The sequence below is a fragment of the Pholis gunnellus genome (genome assembly GCF_910591455.1).
Source record: "Pholis gunnellus genome assembly, chromosome: 16".
NCBI classification, from domain to species: Eukaryota; Metazoa; Chordata; class Actinopteri; order Perciformes; family Pholidae; genus Pholis; species Pholis gunnellus.
In genome coordinates, this window is record NC_136543.1 from 18,593,515 (window position 1) to 18,618,367 (window position 24,853).

The window sequence follows — 24,853 nt, forward strand, 5'->3', positions numbered from 1 at the left end:
ACTTGTAGTTCACATGAGTTGGCTTGTAAGTCTTGACAGTCAGTAACATTACTCCAGTCCAACAAGCAGGGTTTTGTCATTTTGGGGAGAAAACTAAATAAAACGGAAAGAGGAGAGTTGACACAATAATTAGAATAATCCACTTGCATAGTAATAACACCAGCGTGTGTAGTGTTCTGGGCGAGTCACGGCCTTCCGCAGTCCCGTCTGCAGGTGTGTGTGTGTGTGAGTGTGTGTGTGTGTGTTTGCGTGACACGTTTGTGCTCGCGGAAAAAACGACGTACGCACACTCCGAGTAAACACAAAGGAAGGCATTGCAAACAATTGGCGGAAGTACCTGGCAATCAAATATACACGAGATTCCTGAATGGAATCAAAATATGAGTTCCCTTTCACGAGGGTCCTCGGTTCAGGAAGACCCCCTCCTCCTCCTCCTCCTCCTCCTCCTCCTCCTTCTTCTCTGTCCAGGACCATAGAGGAGGAAACCGTATCGCTGAGCATCTTAGCGTTGTTGTGCACTGATTTACAGCTGCGGGCAAGAGTTGACCTCAGCCCTGGGATCAGATTTCCACAACACACGCCCCTCGAGTAGAGATTCCTCTGAACCTGGAATCGGAGGCTCTTTTGTCTGCACTGACTCTAATCTTGATCTTCAAATTCAAGTTAGATGAGCTGTTGCCTTCTCGGCCCCAACCCTCCGACAACATGTAATAAAAAAAAAAAGAGACGACCACGGAAATGAAAAGACACGAGCATATATGTTTAAGAGAACGGGCTCTTTCTGGCCAAAACTCTGCACAGTTGGGAAGCTTTTCTTTTAAAAAAAATCGCCTCCGGTGGAGAGAAAGATGGCCGACACAAAACTAGCAGGTCACTGCCAGCCTTCACCCGAAAGACCAAATATGGCAACAAGCACAGTCCCACAAGGGACACACGCACAGACATACGACCTGGAGGCAGCACTGCTGAAGCTCCATCTGCTCAGGAGCGACCTCTTCTGGGCCAACACAGGATTACATCCTCAACTCTGGCTTCTCGGGATATCCCAGGGTGCAACTTCCATCCTTCCCACTTCGCCTCCAGGAAGCCTGAGACAAACTGGACCGAGGAACAAAACTTCCACAAGGAATTTCTCGTTAAAACTCGACCATTTTCACAAGACTGATGGAGGAAAAGGGAAGGAATCTGAAGGTAAGAGCTCCGTATCCCTTTCTGTTCCCGCTTCTCTTTATCAAACAGAACAACACAAGTAAGACAGGGAGAGAAGAAGAGATCGGGGGGGGGGTCCTATCTCGACCTGACGACAGACAGGTGCACACACACACACACACACACACACACACACACACAGAGAAACAACGACTCCAGAGATGCTGCCTGGGGAAAGGTTTCGTAAACAAAATGTAAAACTCTACAAAAATAAAACAACTGTATAAAAATGCCTTTACATATACACACACACAAAATTAAATAAGCATTTACTTTAGTTCAAAAAAAGAAAAATAACATTATTGCACAAATGAAAAAGTGTATAAACTGTAAAAAAAAAAAGAAAATTAACACTGAACCACAGGCAGCTTGGCTGCAGCAGTCGAGACGAGGTCAAGTGGACTTGGCAACGGCTTCACCGCCAAGTCTCACAAAAATAAACAAAAAAAGACCTGAAACAAAGATGAGGTTACTGAAAGTAACGTAATACTGAAACTACAAAAGTCATGCGGAAAAGGAAGAGACAGCAGGAGGAAGATGCAGAGCTTGGGGCTGTAGTTCCATGTCACGGCAGCCCCAGAGTGAAAACTGCTGGTCTCTGGTCCTCCGTCTGCCTGTCCATCCATCCTCCCTGGAGACGAACGCAGAGCCAGGACGGAGAGAGGAGAGGGAGCCAAAGAGGGGTTCCTATCTGCTGAGGCTGACCGGGAGGCTGTCCCTCTTTCTGCGTCGCCAAGTGTTGCGGTGGTACTGTGTGTGGCTGTGTGTGTGTCCGCGGTTAGCCAGGACCGGGTTGTTGACCAGCGGCGGGTTGTGGAAGCCCTTCACGTTGAACTTGACTCCGTTCTGAGGCGTGTTGGAGAGAATATACAAATAAACCTCTAACTTCTTTACTGATGGTGCACCAACAACTACATAAAACTATGCTGCCATGTCATGCTGGATGTCACTGCACTAACCAATCAAATGCATGCACTTACACATTGCTGGCATAACACGGATCATTGTGAGGACTAAAGAGGTTTGTTTTTACGTCTTTAAATGGAGGACATAAACATTTTGTGAAATACGCTTTTTGAGAGTTGGAAGATTGATACCACTCATGTGTACATGCTAAATATGAAGCTACTGCTAGCATACAGTTAGCTTAGCTTAGCTTAGCATAAAGGCCGGAAACCGCTAGCCTAGCTCACTCCATATCGAACTATTTTAAATGTTGTATCTCATTTGATTAATTGGCACAAAAACCAACTGTAAAAATAGCCAGTTATGGTTTTAAAGCTGATTATAGTCCAGACAATTAGCTGGTAAACAGATTATTTAACCTTCGGACAAAGCCAGGTTTAGGAGGAAAAACTCTGTTTTCAGTGCGTTTGCTAAATTAAGCTAAATTCCCGTTGTCTGTGAAATGTGAGAGTGGTATCAATCGTCCCATCTAATTCTTGGCAAGAGAGTGAATCAGCGTATTACCCAGAAAGTTGAACTCCTTCAATAAGCCAGCAGGCTGAAAGAACTAAAAATTGTCCCTGTTTTTCTCATTTCCACGCCAGATGTTGGAACATCAGGCCACTGAGCAGCGGTGACCGTGTTTACAGATCAGGTATGGACTACAGATGGCAATTTAACTTTTAGCGAGTGCAAGAGAGAGAGAGAGAGCGACAAATCACACACTTGTCTGAGAACGGAAGAGAAACGGAGATGAGAGAGTGTGAACTTGTGTGTGTGCGTGTGTGTGAGGCAAGTCTGCCTCGACAGTGCGTTTGAGTGCGTGTGTGTGTGTGGCATCCGGCGCCTACCTTGTGTGTGTGGCTGGAGTGGGGGCTGGGCGGAGACTGGGGGCTGGAGGGGACGGGGGCATGAGCATGGGCTGGGGGGGGCATGTGGAAGAAGGGGGGGAGCCCGGTGTCTATACACACCTGTCTGCCAGGTATGGAGTGCATTGCTAGACCAACGGGCAGCGAGACGCGAGCCTGGAGGACCAAAGGGACAATAATTAATATCATATATAATTAATAATAATAACAACAACAACAGGAAAGAGCAACATCTTGGTCTGACATTTTAGATATAGTTCTCTGAACATGTAATGATGTAATGCCGAGTGCCTGTGGACGTTCCTACCTGTGAGCCTGGATGCAGGAGGAGATGGTGTCCTCCCATGCCGGGCTTGCAGGTGCCCATGTTGAGGCCCGGTGGCAAAGCCAGGCCCAGAGGAGGGAAAGACGGGTACGGCGGCATGGCTGGAGGAGGGACGGGACATGGCAGAGCTGAATCGGAGTCCTGGGCGAACAAAAGCAAAGAGAGAACGCGATGAGCAAGATTGAAAATGTCTCGTTGTTGTGTCGTGAAAATAGCACTTTCTGGAATGACAGTATTCGTTGTTCTTCAGAAAGCGTAGGTGGGTGTGCCGCCTTGTCCTTCAGATGTGATGCCAGCCTCCACATGTTGCACACGACACACCCTTCATCCTACAGAAAGCTTGCAATATGTTTAGGCCCTAAGCAAACAAAGCACCCCCTTAGCTTCTTCAGCTTCTCCTTACACGCCTTGTGGTCAGTTCGACAAGGTCATGGAGGAGGCCACTCTGTGTCTTCTGGCTCGCTGTATGCAGCTGCAGATGCAGATGCATGGTTTATTTCGGAATATGATTTGCGACATGGCTTGTGGGCAGACTGGCTCTCTCTGTACGATGTCATCATTTGAAAAAGCTCTCTCTCTCTCTCCTCTGAACGTCCTGCAGGAGCTTCAGCACATCGGGCACTTTCCATTTGTCATCTTCTCCCCTCTCGACGGCTTTCATAAAAGAGCCATGTCCTCTGGCATCATGACGCCACTCCAAAGGCTCCTAAGCTGCTAATATGAATTTCACATTCATCATATAGCTGCCTCAGTGCACGAACACCGGGTAATGTATTCACCGGAGTGAGCTTCAGTAGCTTTGACATGCAGGCATTCACACTGAGGTCCTTGCTTCCAGTACATAGACTGTAGCGTCATTATTGCCGTCTATGTCCTGCTAACGCCTTTACAGCCGGCCCTGTTTTCAGGTAAAGTTTGGGCAGGGAAAAAAGGTGACGCTGCATCGTAGTTATACCAAGTGAGTGTCTGGATTACTCCATTACGTTGGTTGTCCATTACATAATCACAACATATTAGTTGTGCCAGACAATATATCAATCAGAGGTAAAACTGCATAGAGCTCTGCAGTAATTTCTCATGAGAGTTTCATGCATCATGGACGTATGCAGAAGTAGCTCTTCATGTCAGAATTCACTTGACAAAGACGGTATCATTCAATCTGTTGACCTACAAAAGGCAGAAACCACACCGAGTGCTTCTTCCAGTGCGTGCCTATCTGCTGATCACAGGCGTGTGTGTGTTGTTCTTACGTTGTCTGATCCAGACAGCGAGGAGACGGAGGAGGCGGAGGAGTGCTGCTGGGGGCTGGAGATGGACATGGGCGAGTCGGCGCTGTGGGGCGACGCCGACTCTCTTTGCTGCTCCTCCGTCCCGACACCCCCGCCGAGCACACGGGGCTCCCGCTCCGACGCCGGCTCCTTGGGAGGTGAAACTGCAAAAAATAAATAAATAAAGATGAAAGGTTCAGTAATTCACAAATTTGACACACTTTGCTCTGTGGAATTTATTATTCATACATGAAAAGTTTAGTTTTTTTCAGTTGAGTGGTGAACTTTGAAAATTCTTCTTTTAATAGAATTCAGTGACTTCAAATTCTTCAAATTCATTGAAGCGGAAAACATCTGTTTTATAAGATGTTTTCCACGTATCAGAGGGAACCCTGTACTCCTCATACAGTCCTGATCACAGAGAGCACAAACAGTTATTTCTTCACTACTGTAGATTTGTATATTAAAGTCTGAGGAGTCGTACCTCTGTTGTCTGTTCGCGCCAGATCCCTGCCCCCCCACTTCTTAATGATCCATTCCCTGTAGTCGATAACTTCCTGGGTCAACCGGATTATCCTCCCCAAGGTGCTGCAGGGAGGAGAGAGAGAGAGACACAGAGAGAGAGAGAGAGAGAGGTTTAAAAGAGAACCACTTATATTCTGGTTATATCTTTGGTGCCGTTGAGTGGATTGAATGCAAACCTTTCGGAGTCTTTGTTGGGATACGACCGTGCAAGCGGCGACACAGCATGACTCAGCACAGTGTAGGCATAGTCAAACACCTGCTTGACATGCATGGCGCCATAGGAGCCCCTCCCCACGTCATTACCTGCAAGACGAACACAACAAAAACAGAGCTACATTTTAAAAGGATGGAAGAGAAACAAGATGGCATGACAGTTCCCTGACAACCTCAGTTTGAGTTCACTGTAATCGTAAACTTGCGACACACACACACACACCTGGGAGAAGCGGGTCCTCTATGCAGAGCGTGGATGGTCTGTATCCATTGGTCATGGCCTTCATGATCTCCTCTTTGGCTAAGTATGCGCCTCCACTTTTGATGCGGATCCCAGTTTTCAGGTAGTTGAAATGGCGGCCGTACAACTCGAAGAACTCGATCAGCAGCACGCCCAGATTCTCACTGGGGTTCCTGGCATCGATACGAGGATGGAGCTGAAGGGTAAGCGCAGGAAGACTGGATTAGTATATAAAGCAAGTGTTGGTTAAAGATTATAGGGCTGTCCCTATATACACACTTTTTTGGAGCTTCGAAGCTTAAGTGAGAAATATATCACCTCCTCCTAAACCTCCTTCTCTCTACGAGCATTAGTCACCTCTCATCCTTCACTCAGCCAGAGAAGCAGATAGATTACAGTTGCTTTGAAGTAAAAGCTCTTTCTGCAGTAAAAAAACGGCGGGGGGGGGCGACGACGACACAAGCTGTCAAACATTCCTCTTAACACGTGGCCATCATTTACTTATATTGTGCTTTACTTTGCCATCATTGTCTACTGAGAGATGACAACAAATCTTATCTCAAAGCTTTTCCTTTTTATTGAAACGAAAATCACAAAGAAATGCACAATAATTCCATCAAATGAATCACAGAAATAGGAAATTAGCTTATATGTTGAATGAATGAATAAACTGTCGCCTATGCCAGCATATAAAATAAAAACCTGTCTATCGCTCTCCTCTGGTACAATTCAGCACCCGGGACAGTGCCGCAACAGCACACACACACACACACACACACACACACACACACACACATCCACTACACACAACAAACAGCGCTATCTGGGAATAATATGACATTACTATTCTGTATTTCATGGGTTACGAGTAATCCATGTGTTCATGTCTATATACAACACTGGATATGTGGGAAGCTGTTTACTACTACTACTACTGGGCATGCTGTTATTGCTACGACCATCAGTGTTGGTGTTACTATCTTAAAATACAATACTGCAGCACTTTCATAGCACTGCTGTTACCTCTGAGCTCTCAGCTGTGACCCCTGGGATGCTTCCTGCTTGTACAACATGTTTAGGGGCTGTGTGTGTCTGCGTCTCACTGTACCTGTAGGAAGCTGATGACCATGAGGATCAGGCTGTAGGAGCTGATTCCTCCAGTGAAGACTTCGTTTAGATCTCTCTGCAGCAGAAACTGCTTGAGGACAAAGATCAGGTAAGGCAGCACTGGATACATCTGAAAGCGGAAGGAGAGACGGATGTGAGAACGGTGGATTCAGTCAAACTCTGGGTTCGGTAACGGGAAGAGAGCGGAGGAGAGAATCCTACGACGAACCAAAACAGAAGATTAAGTCACATTTGTATGAGTCACTTCAAAGTAAAGATGCCAAATTATTCAAAATATTTCAAACAACTATTTTACATCACTTTACATCAGGGGTGCGAAGCCAAAATATCCATTTCATTTGCTTGATTTGTGATTCAATTACACTTTCCTTTTGAATTTAAGTCAATTTAATTATGTTTTGATTCAGCAAATTATTAGGACACCATTAAATATTGATCATGCGTATCGTGTCATTTCAGTGTTCATGCAGACATTAAAAAAGAAACGTCAAGGACTTTCAAGTACGTTTTCAAGCACTATTTTCACATTTTCAAGGACTTCACTCAAAGGAAATAATTAATTTTCAAATCTATGTATTTAGTAAATGAAGTGATCAAAGTCTGTCTCTAACTTTTGGTGAACTGCTATTAGACAAAGCAGTAAAATAAACACCTAAAAGTGTATTTTGGATGTTTTCTTTCCAATATTCTGAAACAATAAAGAAGCAAAAAAACAGCCCAGAATCTTAAAATTGAGCAGCTCATGAAAAACCAATGTTTTGCTCATGGGGTGTCTCCCCTTAAGAAGTGAGACCACGAGGATGAACTTTCAGGTTGACCTCTCAGTGACTGCTCTGGAAGCCGACACACCAACCACCACCGGAGAGATGCTGGCTGTGGTAGTCGACGGCAGGCTTTCAAGCTCCGACACGTAGACCCAGAAAACACTCAAACCAACAACAAAAGAAAAAGAAAAAAGGCCCAGACTCGCTGGAACATCAGCTCCTGGAATTCCTCTCTTGCGTTAGCTACCACCACCGAGGCTAAAGCAGGCAGAGATCTTTCTGTCAGAGCCACGGGCCGCATTTCACCTCCGCTGAGTCGATTTGGCAGCAGGATCTTCAGCCACGCGCAGACTCGGCGTGAGTTAAGAGGATATTATTCTGAGCACAGTTGCTGGGGTCGGTCCCAGCTTCACTTTGGAAATGAGAAGTGCCCGTTAGAGATTGGAGTGAAGTTAAAGTGTAATGCTTTTAACTGCTGGCTTGCCTGATTCACAGCGGGAATTTCCAAAGTAGCTGTATTTAGTCCCGACTGTAAAATGGCAATTATGTGACTCCTCTGGTGGTTTCTACTTAAATACGTCTGCATGACCTTTTCCTGCTCTCTTCCTCCATATCTGTGTAGTACGCAGTAGCCCCGTCTGGACTCGTGTGCATCATTTGATTAAACAACACTAGGAAAACAACGTGCATCGCCTATAGGTATAGGTGTATCTCACCTTAACATAATCTTTAATGAAGCTTGCCGCCTTCACTCCAGTCTCCACGTTGAAGCTGATGTCCACCTTCACCTCGGTCTCCTGGTCGGTCAGCTTGATGATTGGCACCTGAAGGGAGAGACGGAGACGTGAATTAGCAAACCTTACGGCGAAGTCATCAGCCGAGGACACGAAAGCCATCTGCTCCGACTGACAGCCTTTGAGACCCAATCGCTGATTTAAAGAAAAATGCTAAATAAATGTTTTAACTTCAAACAGAGAAAAACGACTAAACGAACGGTCAGACGTAAACGGGGGAGAATCGTTGACCTGAGGGTGAGTAGCTGATGACCAATTTTACATTTTTTGGTGAACTAGAGCTGACTGCTTTTGCAATATTATAGTTGGCATGAACTGTGCATGTACAGGTCAACAGGACAAAGATCCCCACACAACCGGCAGTGTGTGCCACGTATCACGCAAACAGATGGACGACACTAATTGAGTCTCTTCTTTTCCCCTCATGGAGGTAACGAGGTAACGAGCCAAAGCTTTACACATCCAACTGACCATTAAAAAAAAAACAGACGAACTTTTCTCGGAGTGTAATAAGTGCTGCCAAATGGTGGTTTGGCTGCGTTTGTTACAATCGGTTCCCCCTTCACTGGGACTGTTCTGTTCCATTACTTACTGTGAAGAATTAAACCCTTTGGCGGACCGAAATTATCTGTCATACTACTCTGTGGTGCCAGATCATTGCTCATCAGTGAAGGTGGGATATGAAAATCCTCATTTTTCTCCTAAATTCTCTGGTGTGTCTTTATTTCGAGGCCTCGATGTGAACACAGGAGCCTGCCCCCGGTTACTCACCGTGGCTTTGTCCAGCACTTTGATGGAGAACGGTTCGGCCACGTTGTGCTTGCGGAGAGCTTGTTCCAGCTCTTGCAGCGGGGGGCGCTCCCACTTCCCAAACACCACCAGGTCAATGTCGCTGAGGGCAAAAGAACCATTCGGGACGTTAAAACACCGGCCGGCAAAGCACACCAGGGATGACGTTTACATTAATACCATTGTCTTACCTTGTTGGAAGGTACAGCCCTGTGCTGAAGCTGCCAAATATTTGGACCTGGAAAAAACAATGATGAAGAAATGTGAAAATGAGCAAAATCTGAGTGGTTCATCTGTTAAAGACAGAGCCGGTTAAGGACTGAGAGAGTTTTGATTTTGGGGGCATTAGGGCACAATCGATCCACTTGAAGAGAGCGGCTCCAACCACAGGTGCTTCATTCATTTTTAGATTCAGAAAATATTGCAATGCCTCAGACAAGCCAGCCTTAAAGCAGACAGGTTACAGTGAGGTCAAATATCAAGAGGGTTAAGTAAAAAACTCTAATTGAATTAACGTTCTACCACAACTGTTGTAGTTTTCAAATGAAACCGAATATATATCGTACAACAGCTCATCTGTCGTAATGATTGGGATATCCAGCTCCAATGTTTGCAAACTATCAGGAACTCTGTATTCCCACTTCAGGGACAGTAAACGCTCACGAGCTGCCAAATTAAGTACACAATAGTTAGAAAAAAAGTCCTTTTGAGGGCTGCAAGCGAAAGCTCTCCAAAAGGGAAGCAGAGTGGAGTTCTTTCCCTTTCCGTCTGGTGAATACGACGAGGCCGGAGCACAAAGACAGGCCGGGATTAATAGGCTGAAATGAAAAGGGAGGCTGGTACAAATCAGGGGCTTGATCCATTTACCCGACTCTCTGGCTCACGGTGGGAGAAGAGTGACAGCCAACAAATCACCACTGCGTGTGTTTTACATGATGGCGTAAAGAGAGGGGCATTACAGCAACACTACTTCTCAACCGGCTGCAGGATCCTCCGGATCTATTTACAACTATTCCTTTGAGAGAGACGTCGTCTCAGGATCAGTTGCTTCCAGAAGGTCACTGGTCCCGACCAAGAAAGAGTTCATGACTTCAGGAAAACAGCCGATTGTCCTCTTAGCGCTCTGGGTTTTGTAAGGATTAACAAACTAAACAAACGTTAGTGAGCTTTATATGCACTGGTCTGTGAATTTTGTACTTGGACAGAAGCTCAAGTTAGCCGTCTACTGGCTGTAGCTTCATACTTCGCTCATCCAACTCTTGCCCAAAATGTCAAACTCATCTTTTAGGTTTGACAGAATGCCATCAGCTGTAGAAGAGGGAAGTGTCTGACTCCAGACGGACTAACCTACACTTTAACCACAATCAAGTTCACTAAAAACAAAATCAATACATTTTTCAAGAAGTTGGTGTTTTCTTCTTTCATTCTTCCTCTAATGTACGATTTAAGAAACTGCTCTCCAACATATGAAGAATTTGAAGGGGGGGGGGGGGGGGGGGTTAGAAATAAACAGATGTGTGTGTATGTGTGTGTCTCTTACATCTGCAGTGGGCCACAGCTCCTTGATGATCATCTCTATCCGGCTCACCACCTCCTTCCTCATAGCTGCTTCCTCCGGCCGAGGAGACATGAAGTTGTAGAGGTCCATCACCTCCTCGTGGAGTCTAAGAGGAGGGAGACGGGCAACGGTTATTCTCACCTCAGTCACGGTTATTATGCGCCACACAGAGCAGGACAACGCCTGGATTGAGAGAAGGAACTGGACATGATGTGAAATATCTCTTTTCAGTTGGAGTGTTTCACATTTCTTATTGCGAAGTTATACACAACCAACAATCATGTGAGGATATCTTCTAAAAAGACTGACTTACGCATTCACATATTTTTGGCTTACAGTTTGGAAAAAGATTAAAAAAAAAATAAAACTCTCCAGATGGCCCAAGATATGCCTCCTTCTTATCACGGTGCAACCCCCATCACCCCAGAGCCGAGGAAGCTCTACAGAAAGTTCCATGAGGTTTGACAGCTGCTACTTTACTGCAGACCTGATCAGACAAAGATACACAGCAGTGCACTCGATCTAATCTGGTGCGGTGCTTATCAAAAAGGTAAACAGAGCGCTTTTTTACCATTCATACACTATGTGTGGCCGGCTTGCCCATTGGGAGCCACTTCGGTTTTAGTTTTTTATTCAACAGTACGACGTGCAAACAGGAGCCGCCGGGGATCAAACCGCCGACCTGATTAAAGGACGACGCGCTCCATCTCCTGACCTTCTGACCAATCCACATGAATTACTTTACGTTAGTGACTGTGAAGTCAAAATGGGGAGCCCAGGAATGACATTTCAAAACAGCTTCAAACTACATTTTTTTTAGGATCACATATCATTTGAGCCTTTTTCTCTAACCTAACCGTAATACTACACTCAGCCCTATTCATAACACAAACCACAGAGCTTAACATAACCACGAGGCTAGAAATAAGACGGAACAAAAGTGGTCATGGTCTAAGTTTTTGTAGAAGTCTTATCTTACCATCAGTGAGGATATGTGTTCCTCATCAAGAGACAGGTACAACACACCTTTAAGGTTTTCTGAGGATTTTAAACCCCCACAGAGCCGACATGGCCCCCCCGAGTGTTTTTACTCAACTTTAGTAACACAAAGGCCCCATCCCCCAGTACGCCTGAAGTCACACGCTTCATAATCATTGCCCTATGGTTTTGTGTTTGGGCTGAATGTAAAGATGTCTGACCGGTCAAATGCTTTACAACAGTGGAACTCTGTTCAACCCTGTGGCCATTCATTTTTCTAGGAATGCATACCATGATGTCAGTGTGAAATACAGAACAGGGAGACTGTCACAATCAATTACAAGAGCCCTGGAGGAAACGCAGTCAGCCCATGATGTGCCCACTCTTTGGTTCAAAAGTCTCTGCTGGCAGACCAGGGCGGTTATATGCCAACAGTCCGCCATGGTAATTGTTGGGGCCCCCCCACAGTCAGAAGAAGAACTGCTGTTGCAGCCATCCCTGAAAAACTAGTTTAGGATCAAACATAACTTTAGGACCCAGTGTTAAAGTAATAAACAGTGTTCAACGGTGCAGTCCATGACCAGAGTTTTCTATCAACCCAAACCTACTCTGATCTTCACAATATCAAGACAGCACCACCACACAAGTATTAGCATTTTCAATTTGAAGGGCAGATCCCTCTGTGTGTGGGACTTCAGACAGAGCCCCTGGAGGCAAGCTACTGCAAGACTTATTGGTGCACAAGCCAAAACTTGCATCCGAAAAAACGTGTACAAACACAAATACCCGGAGAAAATGTCACATTTTATTAATTCACTACCTGTAGGATGTGGTATTAATGAAGAACTTAGGTTTTAAGTTCACTTAGAATGTGTGTGGGGAAACTATAAAGATCAAGCATGTGGAAGTGCCTTCATGACAAACACCGATTCCTTGTACAGAAAATTCCCAGATGGGTGCAACCAGCCATTACAAATATCACAAGGTCCTGCAACACATCTGGGAGTTCCTGTCATTTCTTATGGACGAAGGCCTCTGCCAGAGCATAACACCTACCATTACAACATAACAAATCATATTACATTCAGTTATACTGCTCTTACTACCCCAACAGTGTTACTAGATATGTACAGTACGTCCCAGCCTGTCTGGGACATATCTTATGTCACCCTGAGAGAGCTCCATGAACAACAACCTGTGAAAAGAGTGTAAACCATAACTGTACCCAGAATAACCAGAGTTTAAAAAGGCCAACTATCCAGAACTTTAACACAATGAATTCAAAGAAGACTGCACAACTTAACGTATTAATAAACAGTTTACTTCACGTGTAATGAAATGCTAAGAAAACTACTGAAACATACAATATCAATGCTCCTCCTTTACAGTTGTATCATACTCTAAATGTAACTTTTATGATCGAGTCATTAGCAATAGTTCAGGCACATAAATGGAGAATTTCACCCAACATTAACCTAAGTTTAGTGTTATTCAACCCCATTAGCTAAGACCTGGTTGTAGTATTTTATAATTATTCCAGTTAGATTTTTTTTTATATATATTTAATTAGGCTCACTCTTATTTGCTTGACGAAATATTATTGATTTCATTTTTAAATTGCTAGTGGAGACAAAAGGGGAAAGACCGTTAGTTGAGCTAGCTATAGGCTAATCAGTCATGCTAACGGTAACCAACAGATTACATATCCGGTCAAAACCTTCTAAATAAATCTCCAAACATTACTAAAGAGTACTTGATGCTGTGATTATGTATATTGTTATACACTTCCCATTAATGCATGTCTTTTAAATCGTACTCATCAATAGTTAGTTGTACATTTGTATTTCTTTTTTTAACGGCACAGTTCAAACTTGAGCAGACAGAAATCAGAGCACTTCCGGTCTCTTTACGCAACTAATCTAACGGTAGCTTTTTTTCTTTTTTCTTTTAGCTATCCAGCAAACAGCCCGACTCCAGTGTACGCTGCTAACGTAGATAGCGTTAACTGCGTTGGGGGAAACGAATAGCTACATCACGTTGGAACGTCATGTACAATGATACTTGACACATGCAACAAAATACAAATTCCCAACGGCTTTTTAACAATTCAAACGAGAGATGTCAACGTCAACCTTCTTAATCCTAAAAAGCAGTGATAAGTGATCACTCACCCGAGGACCCCGGGGCTGTACTTCCTCGTCTTCCAAGGCGTCCAAGTGCTCGCGTAATTGCCATTAGTGCAGTTTGAAAGCAAGTAATTCATCCCATAAGTGCTCGCTTTGTTGTCAATTTTCCTCCGGCCCGGGTGGTGATTGTTGTGTGTGTGGTTTACAGGTAAAGGAGAGGGGTGAACCTGATGGCGCTTCACGCAAATCTGCTGTAAATTAAAAGCCGGGTGCTCCTGTTGTAGGTGATGATGGTGGTGATGATGGTGGTAAAGGTTGACATTATTGTCCATGCTCTCCCTCACGTTGAAGAGCAGATTGGCACCCCCGACGTTTTTATTAACGTTGCCCGGTGCATTTCCAACAGTAGTAGTCCTCTCGAGTGAGCAGCTGGAAGAAGGCGGACTGTCGGTCCGGGATTCCTGCGAGGACGACGACGAGGAGACGAATCCTGGATCAGCTGCGTGCGTCGCGGTGAAAGAGTTGTGTGTTACATTCCCGTTGGACAGCGCAGTGCCATTAATACTAGTAGTAGTGCCGTTCATGATGCTGCGATGGCTGCTGCCACTGCCGTTGCTCAAACCGGCAGTAACGTTACTGCTGCAAATGCTCTTCTTGTTGCCCGATGCCACCACCGCGGTGGCCACATTTTTTAAAACATCCAACGCTGCATAATTCACGCACTGGTTGTGGTTCTGGTTGTGGAGCTGGTGGTGCTGAGCGGAGAGTGTCCGTACTCCCTGAGAGGTCTCCCAGACGTGCATCCATAAGGCGTTCGCAGGTCCTTTCTGTTCGGGCTGAATCCAAGCTACCCTCGGATCCATTCAACTTCTCTCTCTCTGGTAACACCCCCCCCTCCTACAAGTATAGCTAACGCACACTACCGAGCCTGCGGCCTGGACCTCTCAACGGGCACCGCTCTGTCCGGGGTGACGAAAAGAGAAGTATTTCAACACTAAACCGAACTAGGAACCATTGATAAACTGTCCCCGTTACACCGCTAGCTGGGGGAGAAAAAAAAAAGCTAGCCGTTTCCTACGGGAATTCAATATGGCGTATTCTCTTCAAATCTATGCGCATGCGCACTACGAGGGATTTCTTAAAACCCCCATACGCCCACACCTTCCATCCCTTCGGCCGGTTGATGAATTGCACGGAATACATATTTCATTTTCTTTTCTTTTTTGAATACATATTTAATTGCACAACAAGTAATGAAGTCCACGGTGAATCGTCAATAATGAATAAAGGGTCCTGTGGCCCAGTGGCTCGTGAAGCCTTGTAAAGACTACTCTCTCTCTCTCCAAAGTGAGGAGGGAATGGGTGAGGGGTTCATAGGGCATCCCCCATCAATATGAGGCTGGGCATATTAACTGTTTAAATTCTAGTATTGGCACATATGAAAAAAATATCACATATCTATGAATATTCAAAGCTGTGGATTTGGGGTCCATTAAAGGAATCTGCCTGTCCTGGTAAGCCTGGCAGAGAAATGCCCACACTGTAAACAGGTGAAACCCTAGAAATGGTAGGAGACATTACTCTGCAATACAATTTACATAAACATTAGACAGAGAGGGAGACCATATTGTGTTGTCAGCTGGCACCTCACATACTGCCAGGGGCCATAATCACCACCTCTGGCCCTTGAAATGCTGCTCACATACATACAAACTCTGCATTCCACAGGGTAACACACTGTTTTTTTCCCCTTCACTGTCTAAGCGCAAATGGAGCTCCTTTTTGTTCTGTTTATTATTCCAGATGTACTCTGCTGCCCCGTGGATCCAAACGCTGATTTTCGAGGGGCAACACGCAGCAGGTGGTGTTGATCATCCCACACTCTGTAAACCACCCGGCCCCAGTAACAGCCATCTCCCAGCCCATTAGGCTCTGTGATGGAGCCGAGGCAGGCTGGATGAGGACTAACCAGTATACCTAAAAGAGAGAGCGCGTCTTGCATAATGCCCGCCCCCAACCCCTGCTACTCACGTGCAGCATGTGACAGAGTCAAGGAAAAAAACCCTAGAGCAAACTATGTGCCAGCTAGGATATGTAGCTCTCTGTGTAACACACTCAGACATACAGTATACACACAGCTGCTCCCTCCTGCTGCACGCCTGTGTAAATCTAGGCTCTTCTTCCCATCTCCCTCTATCTGACGCTGTGTGAAACACGGGCGTTGTGAGTGTAACACCAGACTGAATAGGTTGTTCCTCTCATGTCTCATGTCACAGTCTCGGCTCAAGCCAAACGGCAACACTGACTGTGTGCCAGTGTGTGTGTGTATGTGTGTCATTTCAAGGCTGGTTTGCCTCATTGTCAGCTTTTATGGGATTACCACATTGGTGGCGACCGGACCGTAGCTGACAGATGCCCAACACAAACACACACATACATACAGAGACAGGGCTGGAAAAGTCAACAGTATGCTCTCAGGCATAACAGTAATAGCAGATAATATTAAGCAAGCATGCAGTAGTCTGAGACTGCATGCGGCTTGAATGATAATGAGGCCGCAGCATGTTCCACATATTTAACCCACATTAGTGGAGAGCTGTATTTTCACTGTTCTATAACCAGCTATTTCACATTTCTACATATGAACATATTGCCTGTGGTGCATCAGCCACACTGTTTTTTTTAAATACAGCAACAAAGAATGGACCCAGCTCCTGGGGGTTAAGAACTACAAATCTGGGCCTTAAGTTCCAGCCAACCTGCGACCAGAAAATGCAAGAAAAGTAACAGCTGGCTGTTTAGACCTGAAGCCATGCTGATGTGTGACTTATACCAGCAAGGAAAAGCATAGCTTCATTAATTTTAACACTTGCATCACCTGCAGGCAATGACTGAGGTTCAACGGTTGTTTTAATGCAATGCTTTTTTCCCATTTTATTTTATTTTGTACATATTTAGCTTTTTGGATGTCATGCTTTTCACACATTTTAAACCAGCAAAACGTGTATTAACCGGAGCATATTTTCTGTGAAACACTGGGAAGAAAATAACTTATTTTTATTGATCAACACATTTTTGCATTATTAAATCAATTTACATACTTTGTTCTTCTTCAATATTTTTTCGTCCCAAAACTCCAGAAAAACTAAAAATTAAATGTATTATAACAATTCGGTTTTAATTCAGATTTCCGTTGTACTTAGCTCCACCCCCTTCACTTCTGGTTGCAAAAACCAAGATGGCTACAGAAAAATAGCAAACTTGAGGCTTCAAAACAGCAGACCACAAGCCAAAGTGACATCAAGACATCAAAGTGACTAAGTCCACGTCTTCTATACAGTCTATGATTACAAGCCGGTTCACTCACATGCTTTGCATATAAAAAGAAAATCCATTGGCGCTGGCCAGAAGATGAATGGTATTATACTCAGATGGCAGGCTCAGTAAATGCTGGCTGTGTAATATAGTGATGCAATTACAAGAAGCGTGGACAAAGAGGATACAGAGAGGAAATAGCCTGGAAGACTAAGAGAGAGACGGTGGAGAACTTGGACATGAAGGATGCCACTCCGCGTGGCCTTCAGCGACACACAGCCTTCGTTTCTCATCACACTCAGACGTCCTATTATTTATTGACGAGTAAAAACGATGACAGCATCTTTTCAGAAGCAACACATTAATACAATCCATAATGACGTGGCCTTGGCTGTAACATGGTGTCGGAGAATGTCCTCCACTGGGGAAAGGGAGAACTGACCAAGAGTTATGGGAGCCGCTTTTTGGGATCCGTACACTGTGGAACGTAAAACTTGCATATGAATTTCCCAAAGCAATACAATAATTGCACTTGTTTCCTATCTACATTTATTTAAAGGAACACTGAGAATAAGGCAGATCGCATTATTAGTATCGTTAAAATAAGACAATGCTTCCAGAAAAGTCCTAAACCACACTGATCAGATTTTATAGCTCATGGTAAAAGTGATTATGACACAATAATAGAATAGGAGAGATATTACGATCGATTGCAATGATTCAATCTCATCTTTTGTCCCAGGCTTCCTCTGTTCATTACGTCGCACACAAACTCATCCAATCAGAGTGGTTTATGCTCAACGTGCTCCTGCTTTCACACTCAGAGTGATGTGTTTAGGCGACGCTCTCTTCTCCTTCTCATTTCAGGCATGAATGAGTTATTGAGGCCCAGGCTTGACCTCATCGCTGGACTTTGAGATGATGAGGTGATTAGAAAAGTCTTTCTGATGGCACCCAGAGAAAAATGTGTTGGGAATTCGAGGTTCTTTGTCTTTCATCTAATGGATCTAAAAAAAGTTGCATTCACAACAGACGACTCTCGAGAAAGAAGGAAAACTTTAAGTGTCTGCTTTGCATTTCCAGGTTTATGTTCCATCTGGGAGAATATGCAGATCAGCGAAGAGCCTTTTATTGCCGGTGCAGAGTGTTATAAATCCACTGTGTTACAGTTGAGGTATGCTTCATTCGCTATCTCACTTCCTCCGGACCAGCAAACACAGCACTTCCAGCGCATTCAGTTCATGGTTGTTGAGGTCATTTTGCTTTATGGACATTACGGTCGTGAGCAAAGGTAAAAAATAAATGTATATGTATTTGTGTGCGGCTCAGATAAGATCCCTCGCAAGCATGCAGCTTGTGTTTAATTTAGTTTGCAGCAATAAACCCGCCAAACTGCGTCTTCAAGATTTGTTTTGACATTGGCGCTATCCTAAATTATAATTTAAAAAAAGAAAAAAGGAACATTGTGGCAATGTTCTTTGCTGCCATTGTAAGAAGCAGTACCTTTTCAGGCTTCCTGTGCCCATGGACCTTTTAGAACAGAAAGGGAATCAGTGCCTTCCTATGTTTAGGGTAGTCTTCAAACTTAGCGAGGTACCATCTGTAGGAAGAGAGAAAAAGAGACAGTTCTTCTGTTAATACAAGTATTTGCTTCAAAGTGTGAAACCCACACCATAAAAACCTGCTTACTGTGTGTGTGTGTGTGTGTGTGTGTGTGTGTGTGTGTGTGTGTGTGTGTGTGTGTGTGTGTGTGTGTGTGTGTGTGTGTGTGTGTGTGTGTGTGTGTGTGTGTGTGTGTGTGTGTGTGTGTGATGATTCTTACTTGTGGTGGGCCACAGCCCTGCTGGCGAGGACCACTGTGGTAAAGATGGCAAAAGCTGAACTGTGAATAGAGTGGCCAGCCAGAGCGAAGCCTGCCCACTCTGTTATCTCTCCTAGGAAGTTGGCTCCGGACACATATTCAAACATTCCGCCTGTGGGTGGAAGACACAGGGATCAGGACAGGTATGCTTATCCTTTCATACGTCCACTGGAGGCAAAAATAACTCAAATATTTCCCTCTGGAAACCAGAATTATATTCTATCTTATGAAACATTTTTGGGAAATTGTCTTATTTAGCATAAGAATTCTTGAGTAGTAGCCAAAAACACAGTGACCTTTGACCACCAAATTATAATCAGTTCATCTTTGAGTACAAGTGGATGTTTGGGCCAAATTTGAAGAAATTCCCTCCAGACTTTTCAGGGATATCCCGTTCACGAGAATGGTACGGACGGACGCACAGACGAACGGACAACCTGAAAACATTAAGCCATCGGCCAAGGCTGCTGCTGCTGGCACGGAGGCATTCAAACATAAAATGGGATGAAATTAGGGATATTGGGAAAGGTATTGTATTATGTATTATTACGATAACGAAAATATAGCCGATAATTGACCAGAAAGAAAACGTGTTGAATTACGCATTAAAATACTTAAAACTGATTACAAACATCAGCAGAAAAGCTGCACAACTTTTCCCTGGAAGTCTGACTCTGAGCGAGCAATCATGTGCACTCTCTAAACATTTGTCCCAGACCTCATGTTTCAGTTCTGCATTCAGCTGAGCACTGCCTCTTTGACTGCAGGCCATTTGTCGTGTTGCTACCCTCCATGTGAAAATGGCATTCTTGGCTGAGGGGATTCCAGACGTGCCTGGAAGTTCATTGGGAGCAGCGCGGCTCACAGCTTCCTCCCGCCTCGCCCCTTCTCCGCTTTATTTTCCTTGAGGGTCCAGGACGGATTGTTTTCAACAAGTTCACCGCAAGTTCAGGCTCAAGGTGCTGTCATTGTGACTGTGTTCTTAGTAAGCCCCTCTCTCTGTGAACCTGTTAGGATTACTGATTCAGTTAGGAAAGGGAAAATCTAATTATGTGATCTAAAAAAGCAGCACTTTTTGTTTTTCCACTGTATTCAACCCTCAAGAATATTTGTCAGAAGCAGTTTGGAGATGGGATTCTTGTTACCACCCCCCCCCCCCCCTCTTTACTTGTCACTTGCGGCTTGAACGTGCATCCACTTTCACACAGTAAAAAGGTCAAACACTCAACAGAAATATCCACCATCAAAACATTCTCTCCGCTGTTTTTCCTGTGAACTGTTTGAAGAAGTTTCAGAAATGTTCATTTGATACAAGTAGAGTGATATCCCTCGCCCTAAAAGGAACAGCTCCATATTTTGGGTAAAATAAGCTCGCTTGTTTTCTTGCTGAGAGCGAGATGAGAAGATTGATACCACTCTCATATGAGTGTGTTCAACATGAAGCTGGAGCCAGCAGCCCGTTAGCTTAGCTTTACACAAAGACAGCTAGCCTAGCTCTGTGAACCTTTAGTTTTTACACTTTGTTTCTGTACGGATTAAACAAACAAGATATATAAACACATACATTAGCGCAGTTTAGCTGTGCTGGTTGGCACACTTTGTTCTGATTCCAGTGTTTATGCTAAGCTAAGCTAAGCGGCTGCTGCTTCATATTTACTGTACAAACACGAGCGTTGTATTGAGCAAATAAGCAATAGACCGGGTGCTTTATTTAGCATACATCTAGAGTCCGTCGACAGACATATAATGTCCATGTTCCCGTGTGGGGCTGGCTTCCTGTCTAACATGATTACTATAAACACTGTGCGGTTCTGTGTCAAGTCAAGCAAAACTACACACACACACACAAACAAGACAAGTACTGCGAGTCAAGGCAGCAAGATCCCTTTTAAAACACTAATGTCAGGGTTCACAGAGGGCAAGGCAGGGAGAAAAAGACAACTATTGACAACCTGCGATTCTGCTTACAGTGTGATTCTGTATAATCACGCGACCGCACTGGAAAATTAGCATCTAGCGCTGTGTACAAGGACCACAGAGTTCTGTGCCATGACGTGATTACGGCTTTCTTGTCACCCTACGACGGTGGTGGGGAAAGTAGAAGCATCTCAATGTGGCTTTAAAAAGGACTTGTTCAGCCATTGGCCATTTGTATAGTAACTCACCACCTCATGTCACCTTGTATTCCTGAAGAAAACTTTGTTTTTCCTCGGATGCCTCCACGGTGAACGAAGAATCAAAAAACGTCTTGATGAATTTCAGTAAATGGGGGATGCTATAAAACAGCCACAATATATCAAACCATCTGTTTACAAACTCCCACACATCATTTATCCAGTTAAACACATGAATCTGCACTAAAACCTTAATATTTAAATACATCCACCTAAACAGTCTCATGCTTACACATAAGCGCTCCTCATCTATTAAATAACGGCGAGATAATTATGCAATATGATAATTTATCATCTTTCAATGGAATCATATCGGGATTAAATCATACAACGACACAATTACGTTGTCTAAATTCATAATAACAAGCACACTAACTTACATTTCTCAGAAAATCTGTTTTATTTGCACTGAAGTTGTTAATCAAATAAGAACATACTCTATTACTTTTAATTTTTTAAGTATTTAATTCACACAGGAGTATACAAAACCATCTGTTTTTTCATATATTTATGTATTTCTTTTATGAGCAGATAACATGCTGTATCCTGATGTATGGGTTGTTGATGTGAAAAATGTTGATATTTATCACCATTTTTATGCCACAACCATAATCTTACTATTATTATCGAGATATGAAATGACCTATATATCGTTACAGAAGATTTTGTCCCAGCCCTATTTAAAATAGTAAAGTTATAGCGGAGTGCATGTGTTTTCCTCTGCTTTTTGGTTCTTCGTTCACTGTGGAGGCCTGCGAGAAAAGGTTTTCTTCGAGAATTCAAGGTAACACGGAGTGAGTAATTGATGTACAAACGTACGTGCAAGTGAAGTATTACTTTAATTAACAGCGTCCTGCATTTAAAATGAATAATACTCACTCTGAAGAATGGTCCAGTCTGTTAAATATAAGTATTTTTGTATTATTATTGTCACGGTTTGCTCCAGTAACTAACTGCAGCCATCATAGAGTAAAATAAATTAGCTTCTTTCCTCAGGCTGAGAGACTCTTAATTCACCTTCCACATACGATAAAGTTTTACATGTTTTTGTGTTTTGTTGTGAAGCAATATGGAACTGCAATCTGCATTTTGTTGTAAAATGACAATAATATAACTTGTTAAAGTACAATAATGTAGAGGCATTAAAGTGCAAAGTATATATAAATGCAGCACTTTAATAAATGTTTATTATTGTACACTTCTCATCAGGTTTTTTCGCTGCGACAGGAGGAGAAGTCGTGTTCGCTGTGGTGAGATGAATAATTGGGTCCAGTGTTTTCAGAACTAAAGCCCTTACCTGTGGGGATCTTGTAACCGGTCTCTCCGGGCTTTCTCAGGTTCCTCAGGATGTGGTCAGAGTGCACATTCACCAGCCAGCCGAACAACCACAGTACAGACCCTGAAGACCAACCAACCACAAGATGCTTTAGTACGACACTTTGTCGAAAAATACTTCTTACACACTACTTATTTGCTTTCTTTCCAAGAGTGAGACGAGCGGATCGATACCTCCTGGTTCAAATCTTTATGCTAAGCTAAGCTAATCGCCTCAGCACTACATGCACAGACAAGACGAGCCCAGTTTGAGCTCAGTGTTCTTATCCAACTCTAAAAAAAGAAAGCAAATGAGCATGTTCCTTTAACATTTCTAGAATAATTACAGCATGTACACAAAGTATTCATTAGTATTGTTACTGCTTTGGCCTACAATGCTTACAATAAACTCATTACATGGCACACTGCAGGAATACAATTATATATATATATATATATATTCTAAATTGACAGTTTCCTGCGTTAGCTTGAACAGCAAGGGGAGCCAAGAAAAACTGCTGAGCACTTTGAGGTTTTGAAAGCGTGGGAGGCACCTGCAGCGGAGCAACACCAAAAGAGGAAAATGGCAAGATGGACAAAAGAGTTTGAATGACGGCTATGTGTTTAAGCAAAGTCTTGCCATCTCATTTAATTTAAAATAGAAAAAGGGAAGAGAAGAGGACAGCGGGGTAGTAGGGATGAGAGATGGCAAGAGGTTGTTATCCTGACTGTGCATCGTACTCTGTTCCTCCATAAATCAATAAAGAACGTTTCAGCCAAGTGCTTTTTTTTATACCATTTAACACACTAGATTAAAACACACAGCAACTTGTACTTTCAGTAGTCTATCAACGAAGTATTTTTTTTTTTTTCACTTGATTCTTTTTTGTTAAATGTAAATGTTTAACTGGAGTATTCTTCTTATAGTGTACACACCACTGCACCCTCTCTTATCCTTGTACATTGCATTTAAATTATTGTAATTGTCAATATAAAGTATGAGTTTTGTTTTTATTTCTCATATGCTAATAATGTAACACACATTAATTTGATACTGCTTCAATATTTTGAAGCAACTGGAAGCCCATGGCCATTAAATGTGATGACGTTTCTCAATATTTTGAGAGTCCAACTCATTATTATGAGATACTAAGAAATCATTTTGATATATTAACTAATTATTTTGAGATTCTAAATCATAATTAGGAGCTACTAACTCATTAAAGACTATAGGTAATTATTTTGAGATGTTAAGTCAGTATTTTGAGATACTAAGTCAAAATATTGCTCAATGTTCTAATTATTTTGAGACACTAACTCATTAGAAACACTAGCTCATTACTTTGAGATACTAACTCATTATCTTAAAATAGTTTCTCAGTATAATGACTTAATTTTTTTTAAATCCATCACAGTGACGTAAATGAGCTTCCATACAAACCAGTTAAACAACATCTCATGCAAAACAAAACAACTCCCATTTCCCTTGCAGAAAGAGAGGTCGCAGACACAGAACACCAACCTGCAATGAAGCATGGATGTGTAACCCAGTGTGCCGGGTACTCCGCGTAATGGCTCAGGTACCTGATCTGCATGTAGCCATTGTACATGCAGAAAACTATGGCCAGGGCAAATGAGGCGAATGGTGTTGGTTTACCTCCTCGGATTAAAAATGGATAAATAAGGGATCTGCAGCAGAAACAAAATAAATATTATAAAAATGAAAATATATATATACACAGCAAAAATAAAATATAAAATGCACAATATATAGAATGAAATAGAATAATATTAAAATGAACTAACTGCATCTAATCATTCAGATATTTATTATATTGTTAAAGTGTCTTCCGCGTGCACTGGTAGTCACTTAGTATTAATGCTGGTGAAACACTTTAATACACCTCCAGGTGTAACATCATTATTTAATCGATTGTAATGACTTACCTCTGGATATAGTGGCAGAAATACATGGCGATGAGCAGCTGGTTGGGCAGCAGTGAGGTTTTCGCAGAGGATGCCCAAACTACCAGACACACAGGCACCAGGATCGCAGGCAGTTCCTGGATGAACCAAGCCAACCGGGCGTTAACTGGGAATCCATATTTGCTGGTAGCATACCGCCCGTACGGGACGTTTTCGAAAAGCAGAGCAACAAAAGTGCCGGCTGCCATGAAAACCATCAAGTACGCCAAGCAGTCCAACACGTACAGCTCCTCTTCTTCCGAGGAGAAGAGCCAGGAGAGGAGCGCGTCCATCATGGGAGGAAGCGCTAATGTTGCAAAACGAAAGGAATACAAACAATGGAAATGTTACATGCAACTATTTGATAACATGCCGTATTGCTCGCTACCACCGACAGGTGGACACACGTGGCCGACTCACGCGTTTCCGATTTAGGACCAATCACAGTCCCTGAACATATGGGGAACATACAACGTCATTGGGTCTGATCAG

The 24,853-nt window shown here is 43.4% G+C and overlaps 2 protein-coding genes across 2 annotated transcripts; both read right to left on the reverse strand.

The window, feature by feature from the left end:
* Nucleotides 1-1,666: 1,666 nt before the first annotated feature.
* tent4a (terminal nucleotidyltransferase 4A) lies at nucleotides 1,667-14,595 on the reverse strand (the record flags this gene model as incomplete). The annotated part of the gene is made up of 13 exons (XM_079176238.1): nucleotides 1,667-2,055; nucleotides 3,006-3,179; nucleotides 3,331-3,489; nucleotides 4,599-4,780; nucleotides 5,101-5,204; nucleotides 5,318-5,444; nucleotides 5,578-5,791; nucleotides 6,704-6,832; nucleotides 8,204-8,311; nucleotides 9,053-9,173; nucleotides 9,262-9,308; nucleotides 10,611-10,734; nucleotides 13,778-14,595. 13 exons carry the CDS (start codon nucleotides 14,593-14,595, stop codon nucleotides 1,897-1,899), a joined length of 2,466 nt encoding a protein of 821 aa, XP_079032364.1. The 3' UTR covers nucleotides 1,667-1,896.
* Nucleotides 14,596-16,710: 2,115 nt separating this feature from the next.
* srd5a1 (steroid-5-alpha-reductase, alpha polypeptide 1 (3-oxo-5 alpha-steroid delta 4-dehydrogenase alpha 1)) lies at nucleotides 16,711-24,732 on the reverse strand. Its single transcript, XM_079176280.1, has 5 exons — nucleotides 24,344-24,732; nucleotides 23,919-24,085; nucleotides 22,380-22,481; nucleotides 18,870-19,020; nucleotides 16,711-18,647 (listed from the first exon to the last, which is right to left on the reverse strand). The coding sequence occupies exons 1-5, from the start codon at nucleotides 24,655-24,657 to the stop codon at nucleotides 18,581-18,583; spliced, it is 801 nt and encodes a 266-aa protein (XP_079032406.1). The 5' UTR covers nucleotides 24,658-24,732; the 3' UTR covers nucleotides 16,711-18,580.
* Between the last annotated feature and the right edge of the window lie 121 nt (nucleotides 24,733-24,853).

Excerpts from the sequence above, each read along its gene's own strand:
- srd5a1 (XM_079176280.1), bottom strand. The coding sequence starts at position 24,657 with ATGATGGACGCGCTCCTCTCCTGGCTCTTCTCCTCGGAAGAAGAGGAG. Across the intron at positions 19,021-22,379 it reads CGGTTACAAGATCCCCACAG|GCGGAATGTTTGAATATGTG; the intron begins GTAAGGGCTTTA and ends TTCCACCCACAG. Across the intron at positions 18,648-18,869 it reads AGGGCTGTGGCCCACCACAA|ATGGTACCTCGCTAAGTTTG; the intron begins GTAAGAATCATC and ends CTCTTCCTACAG.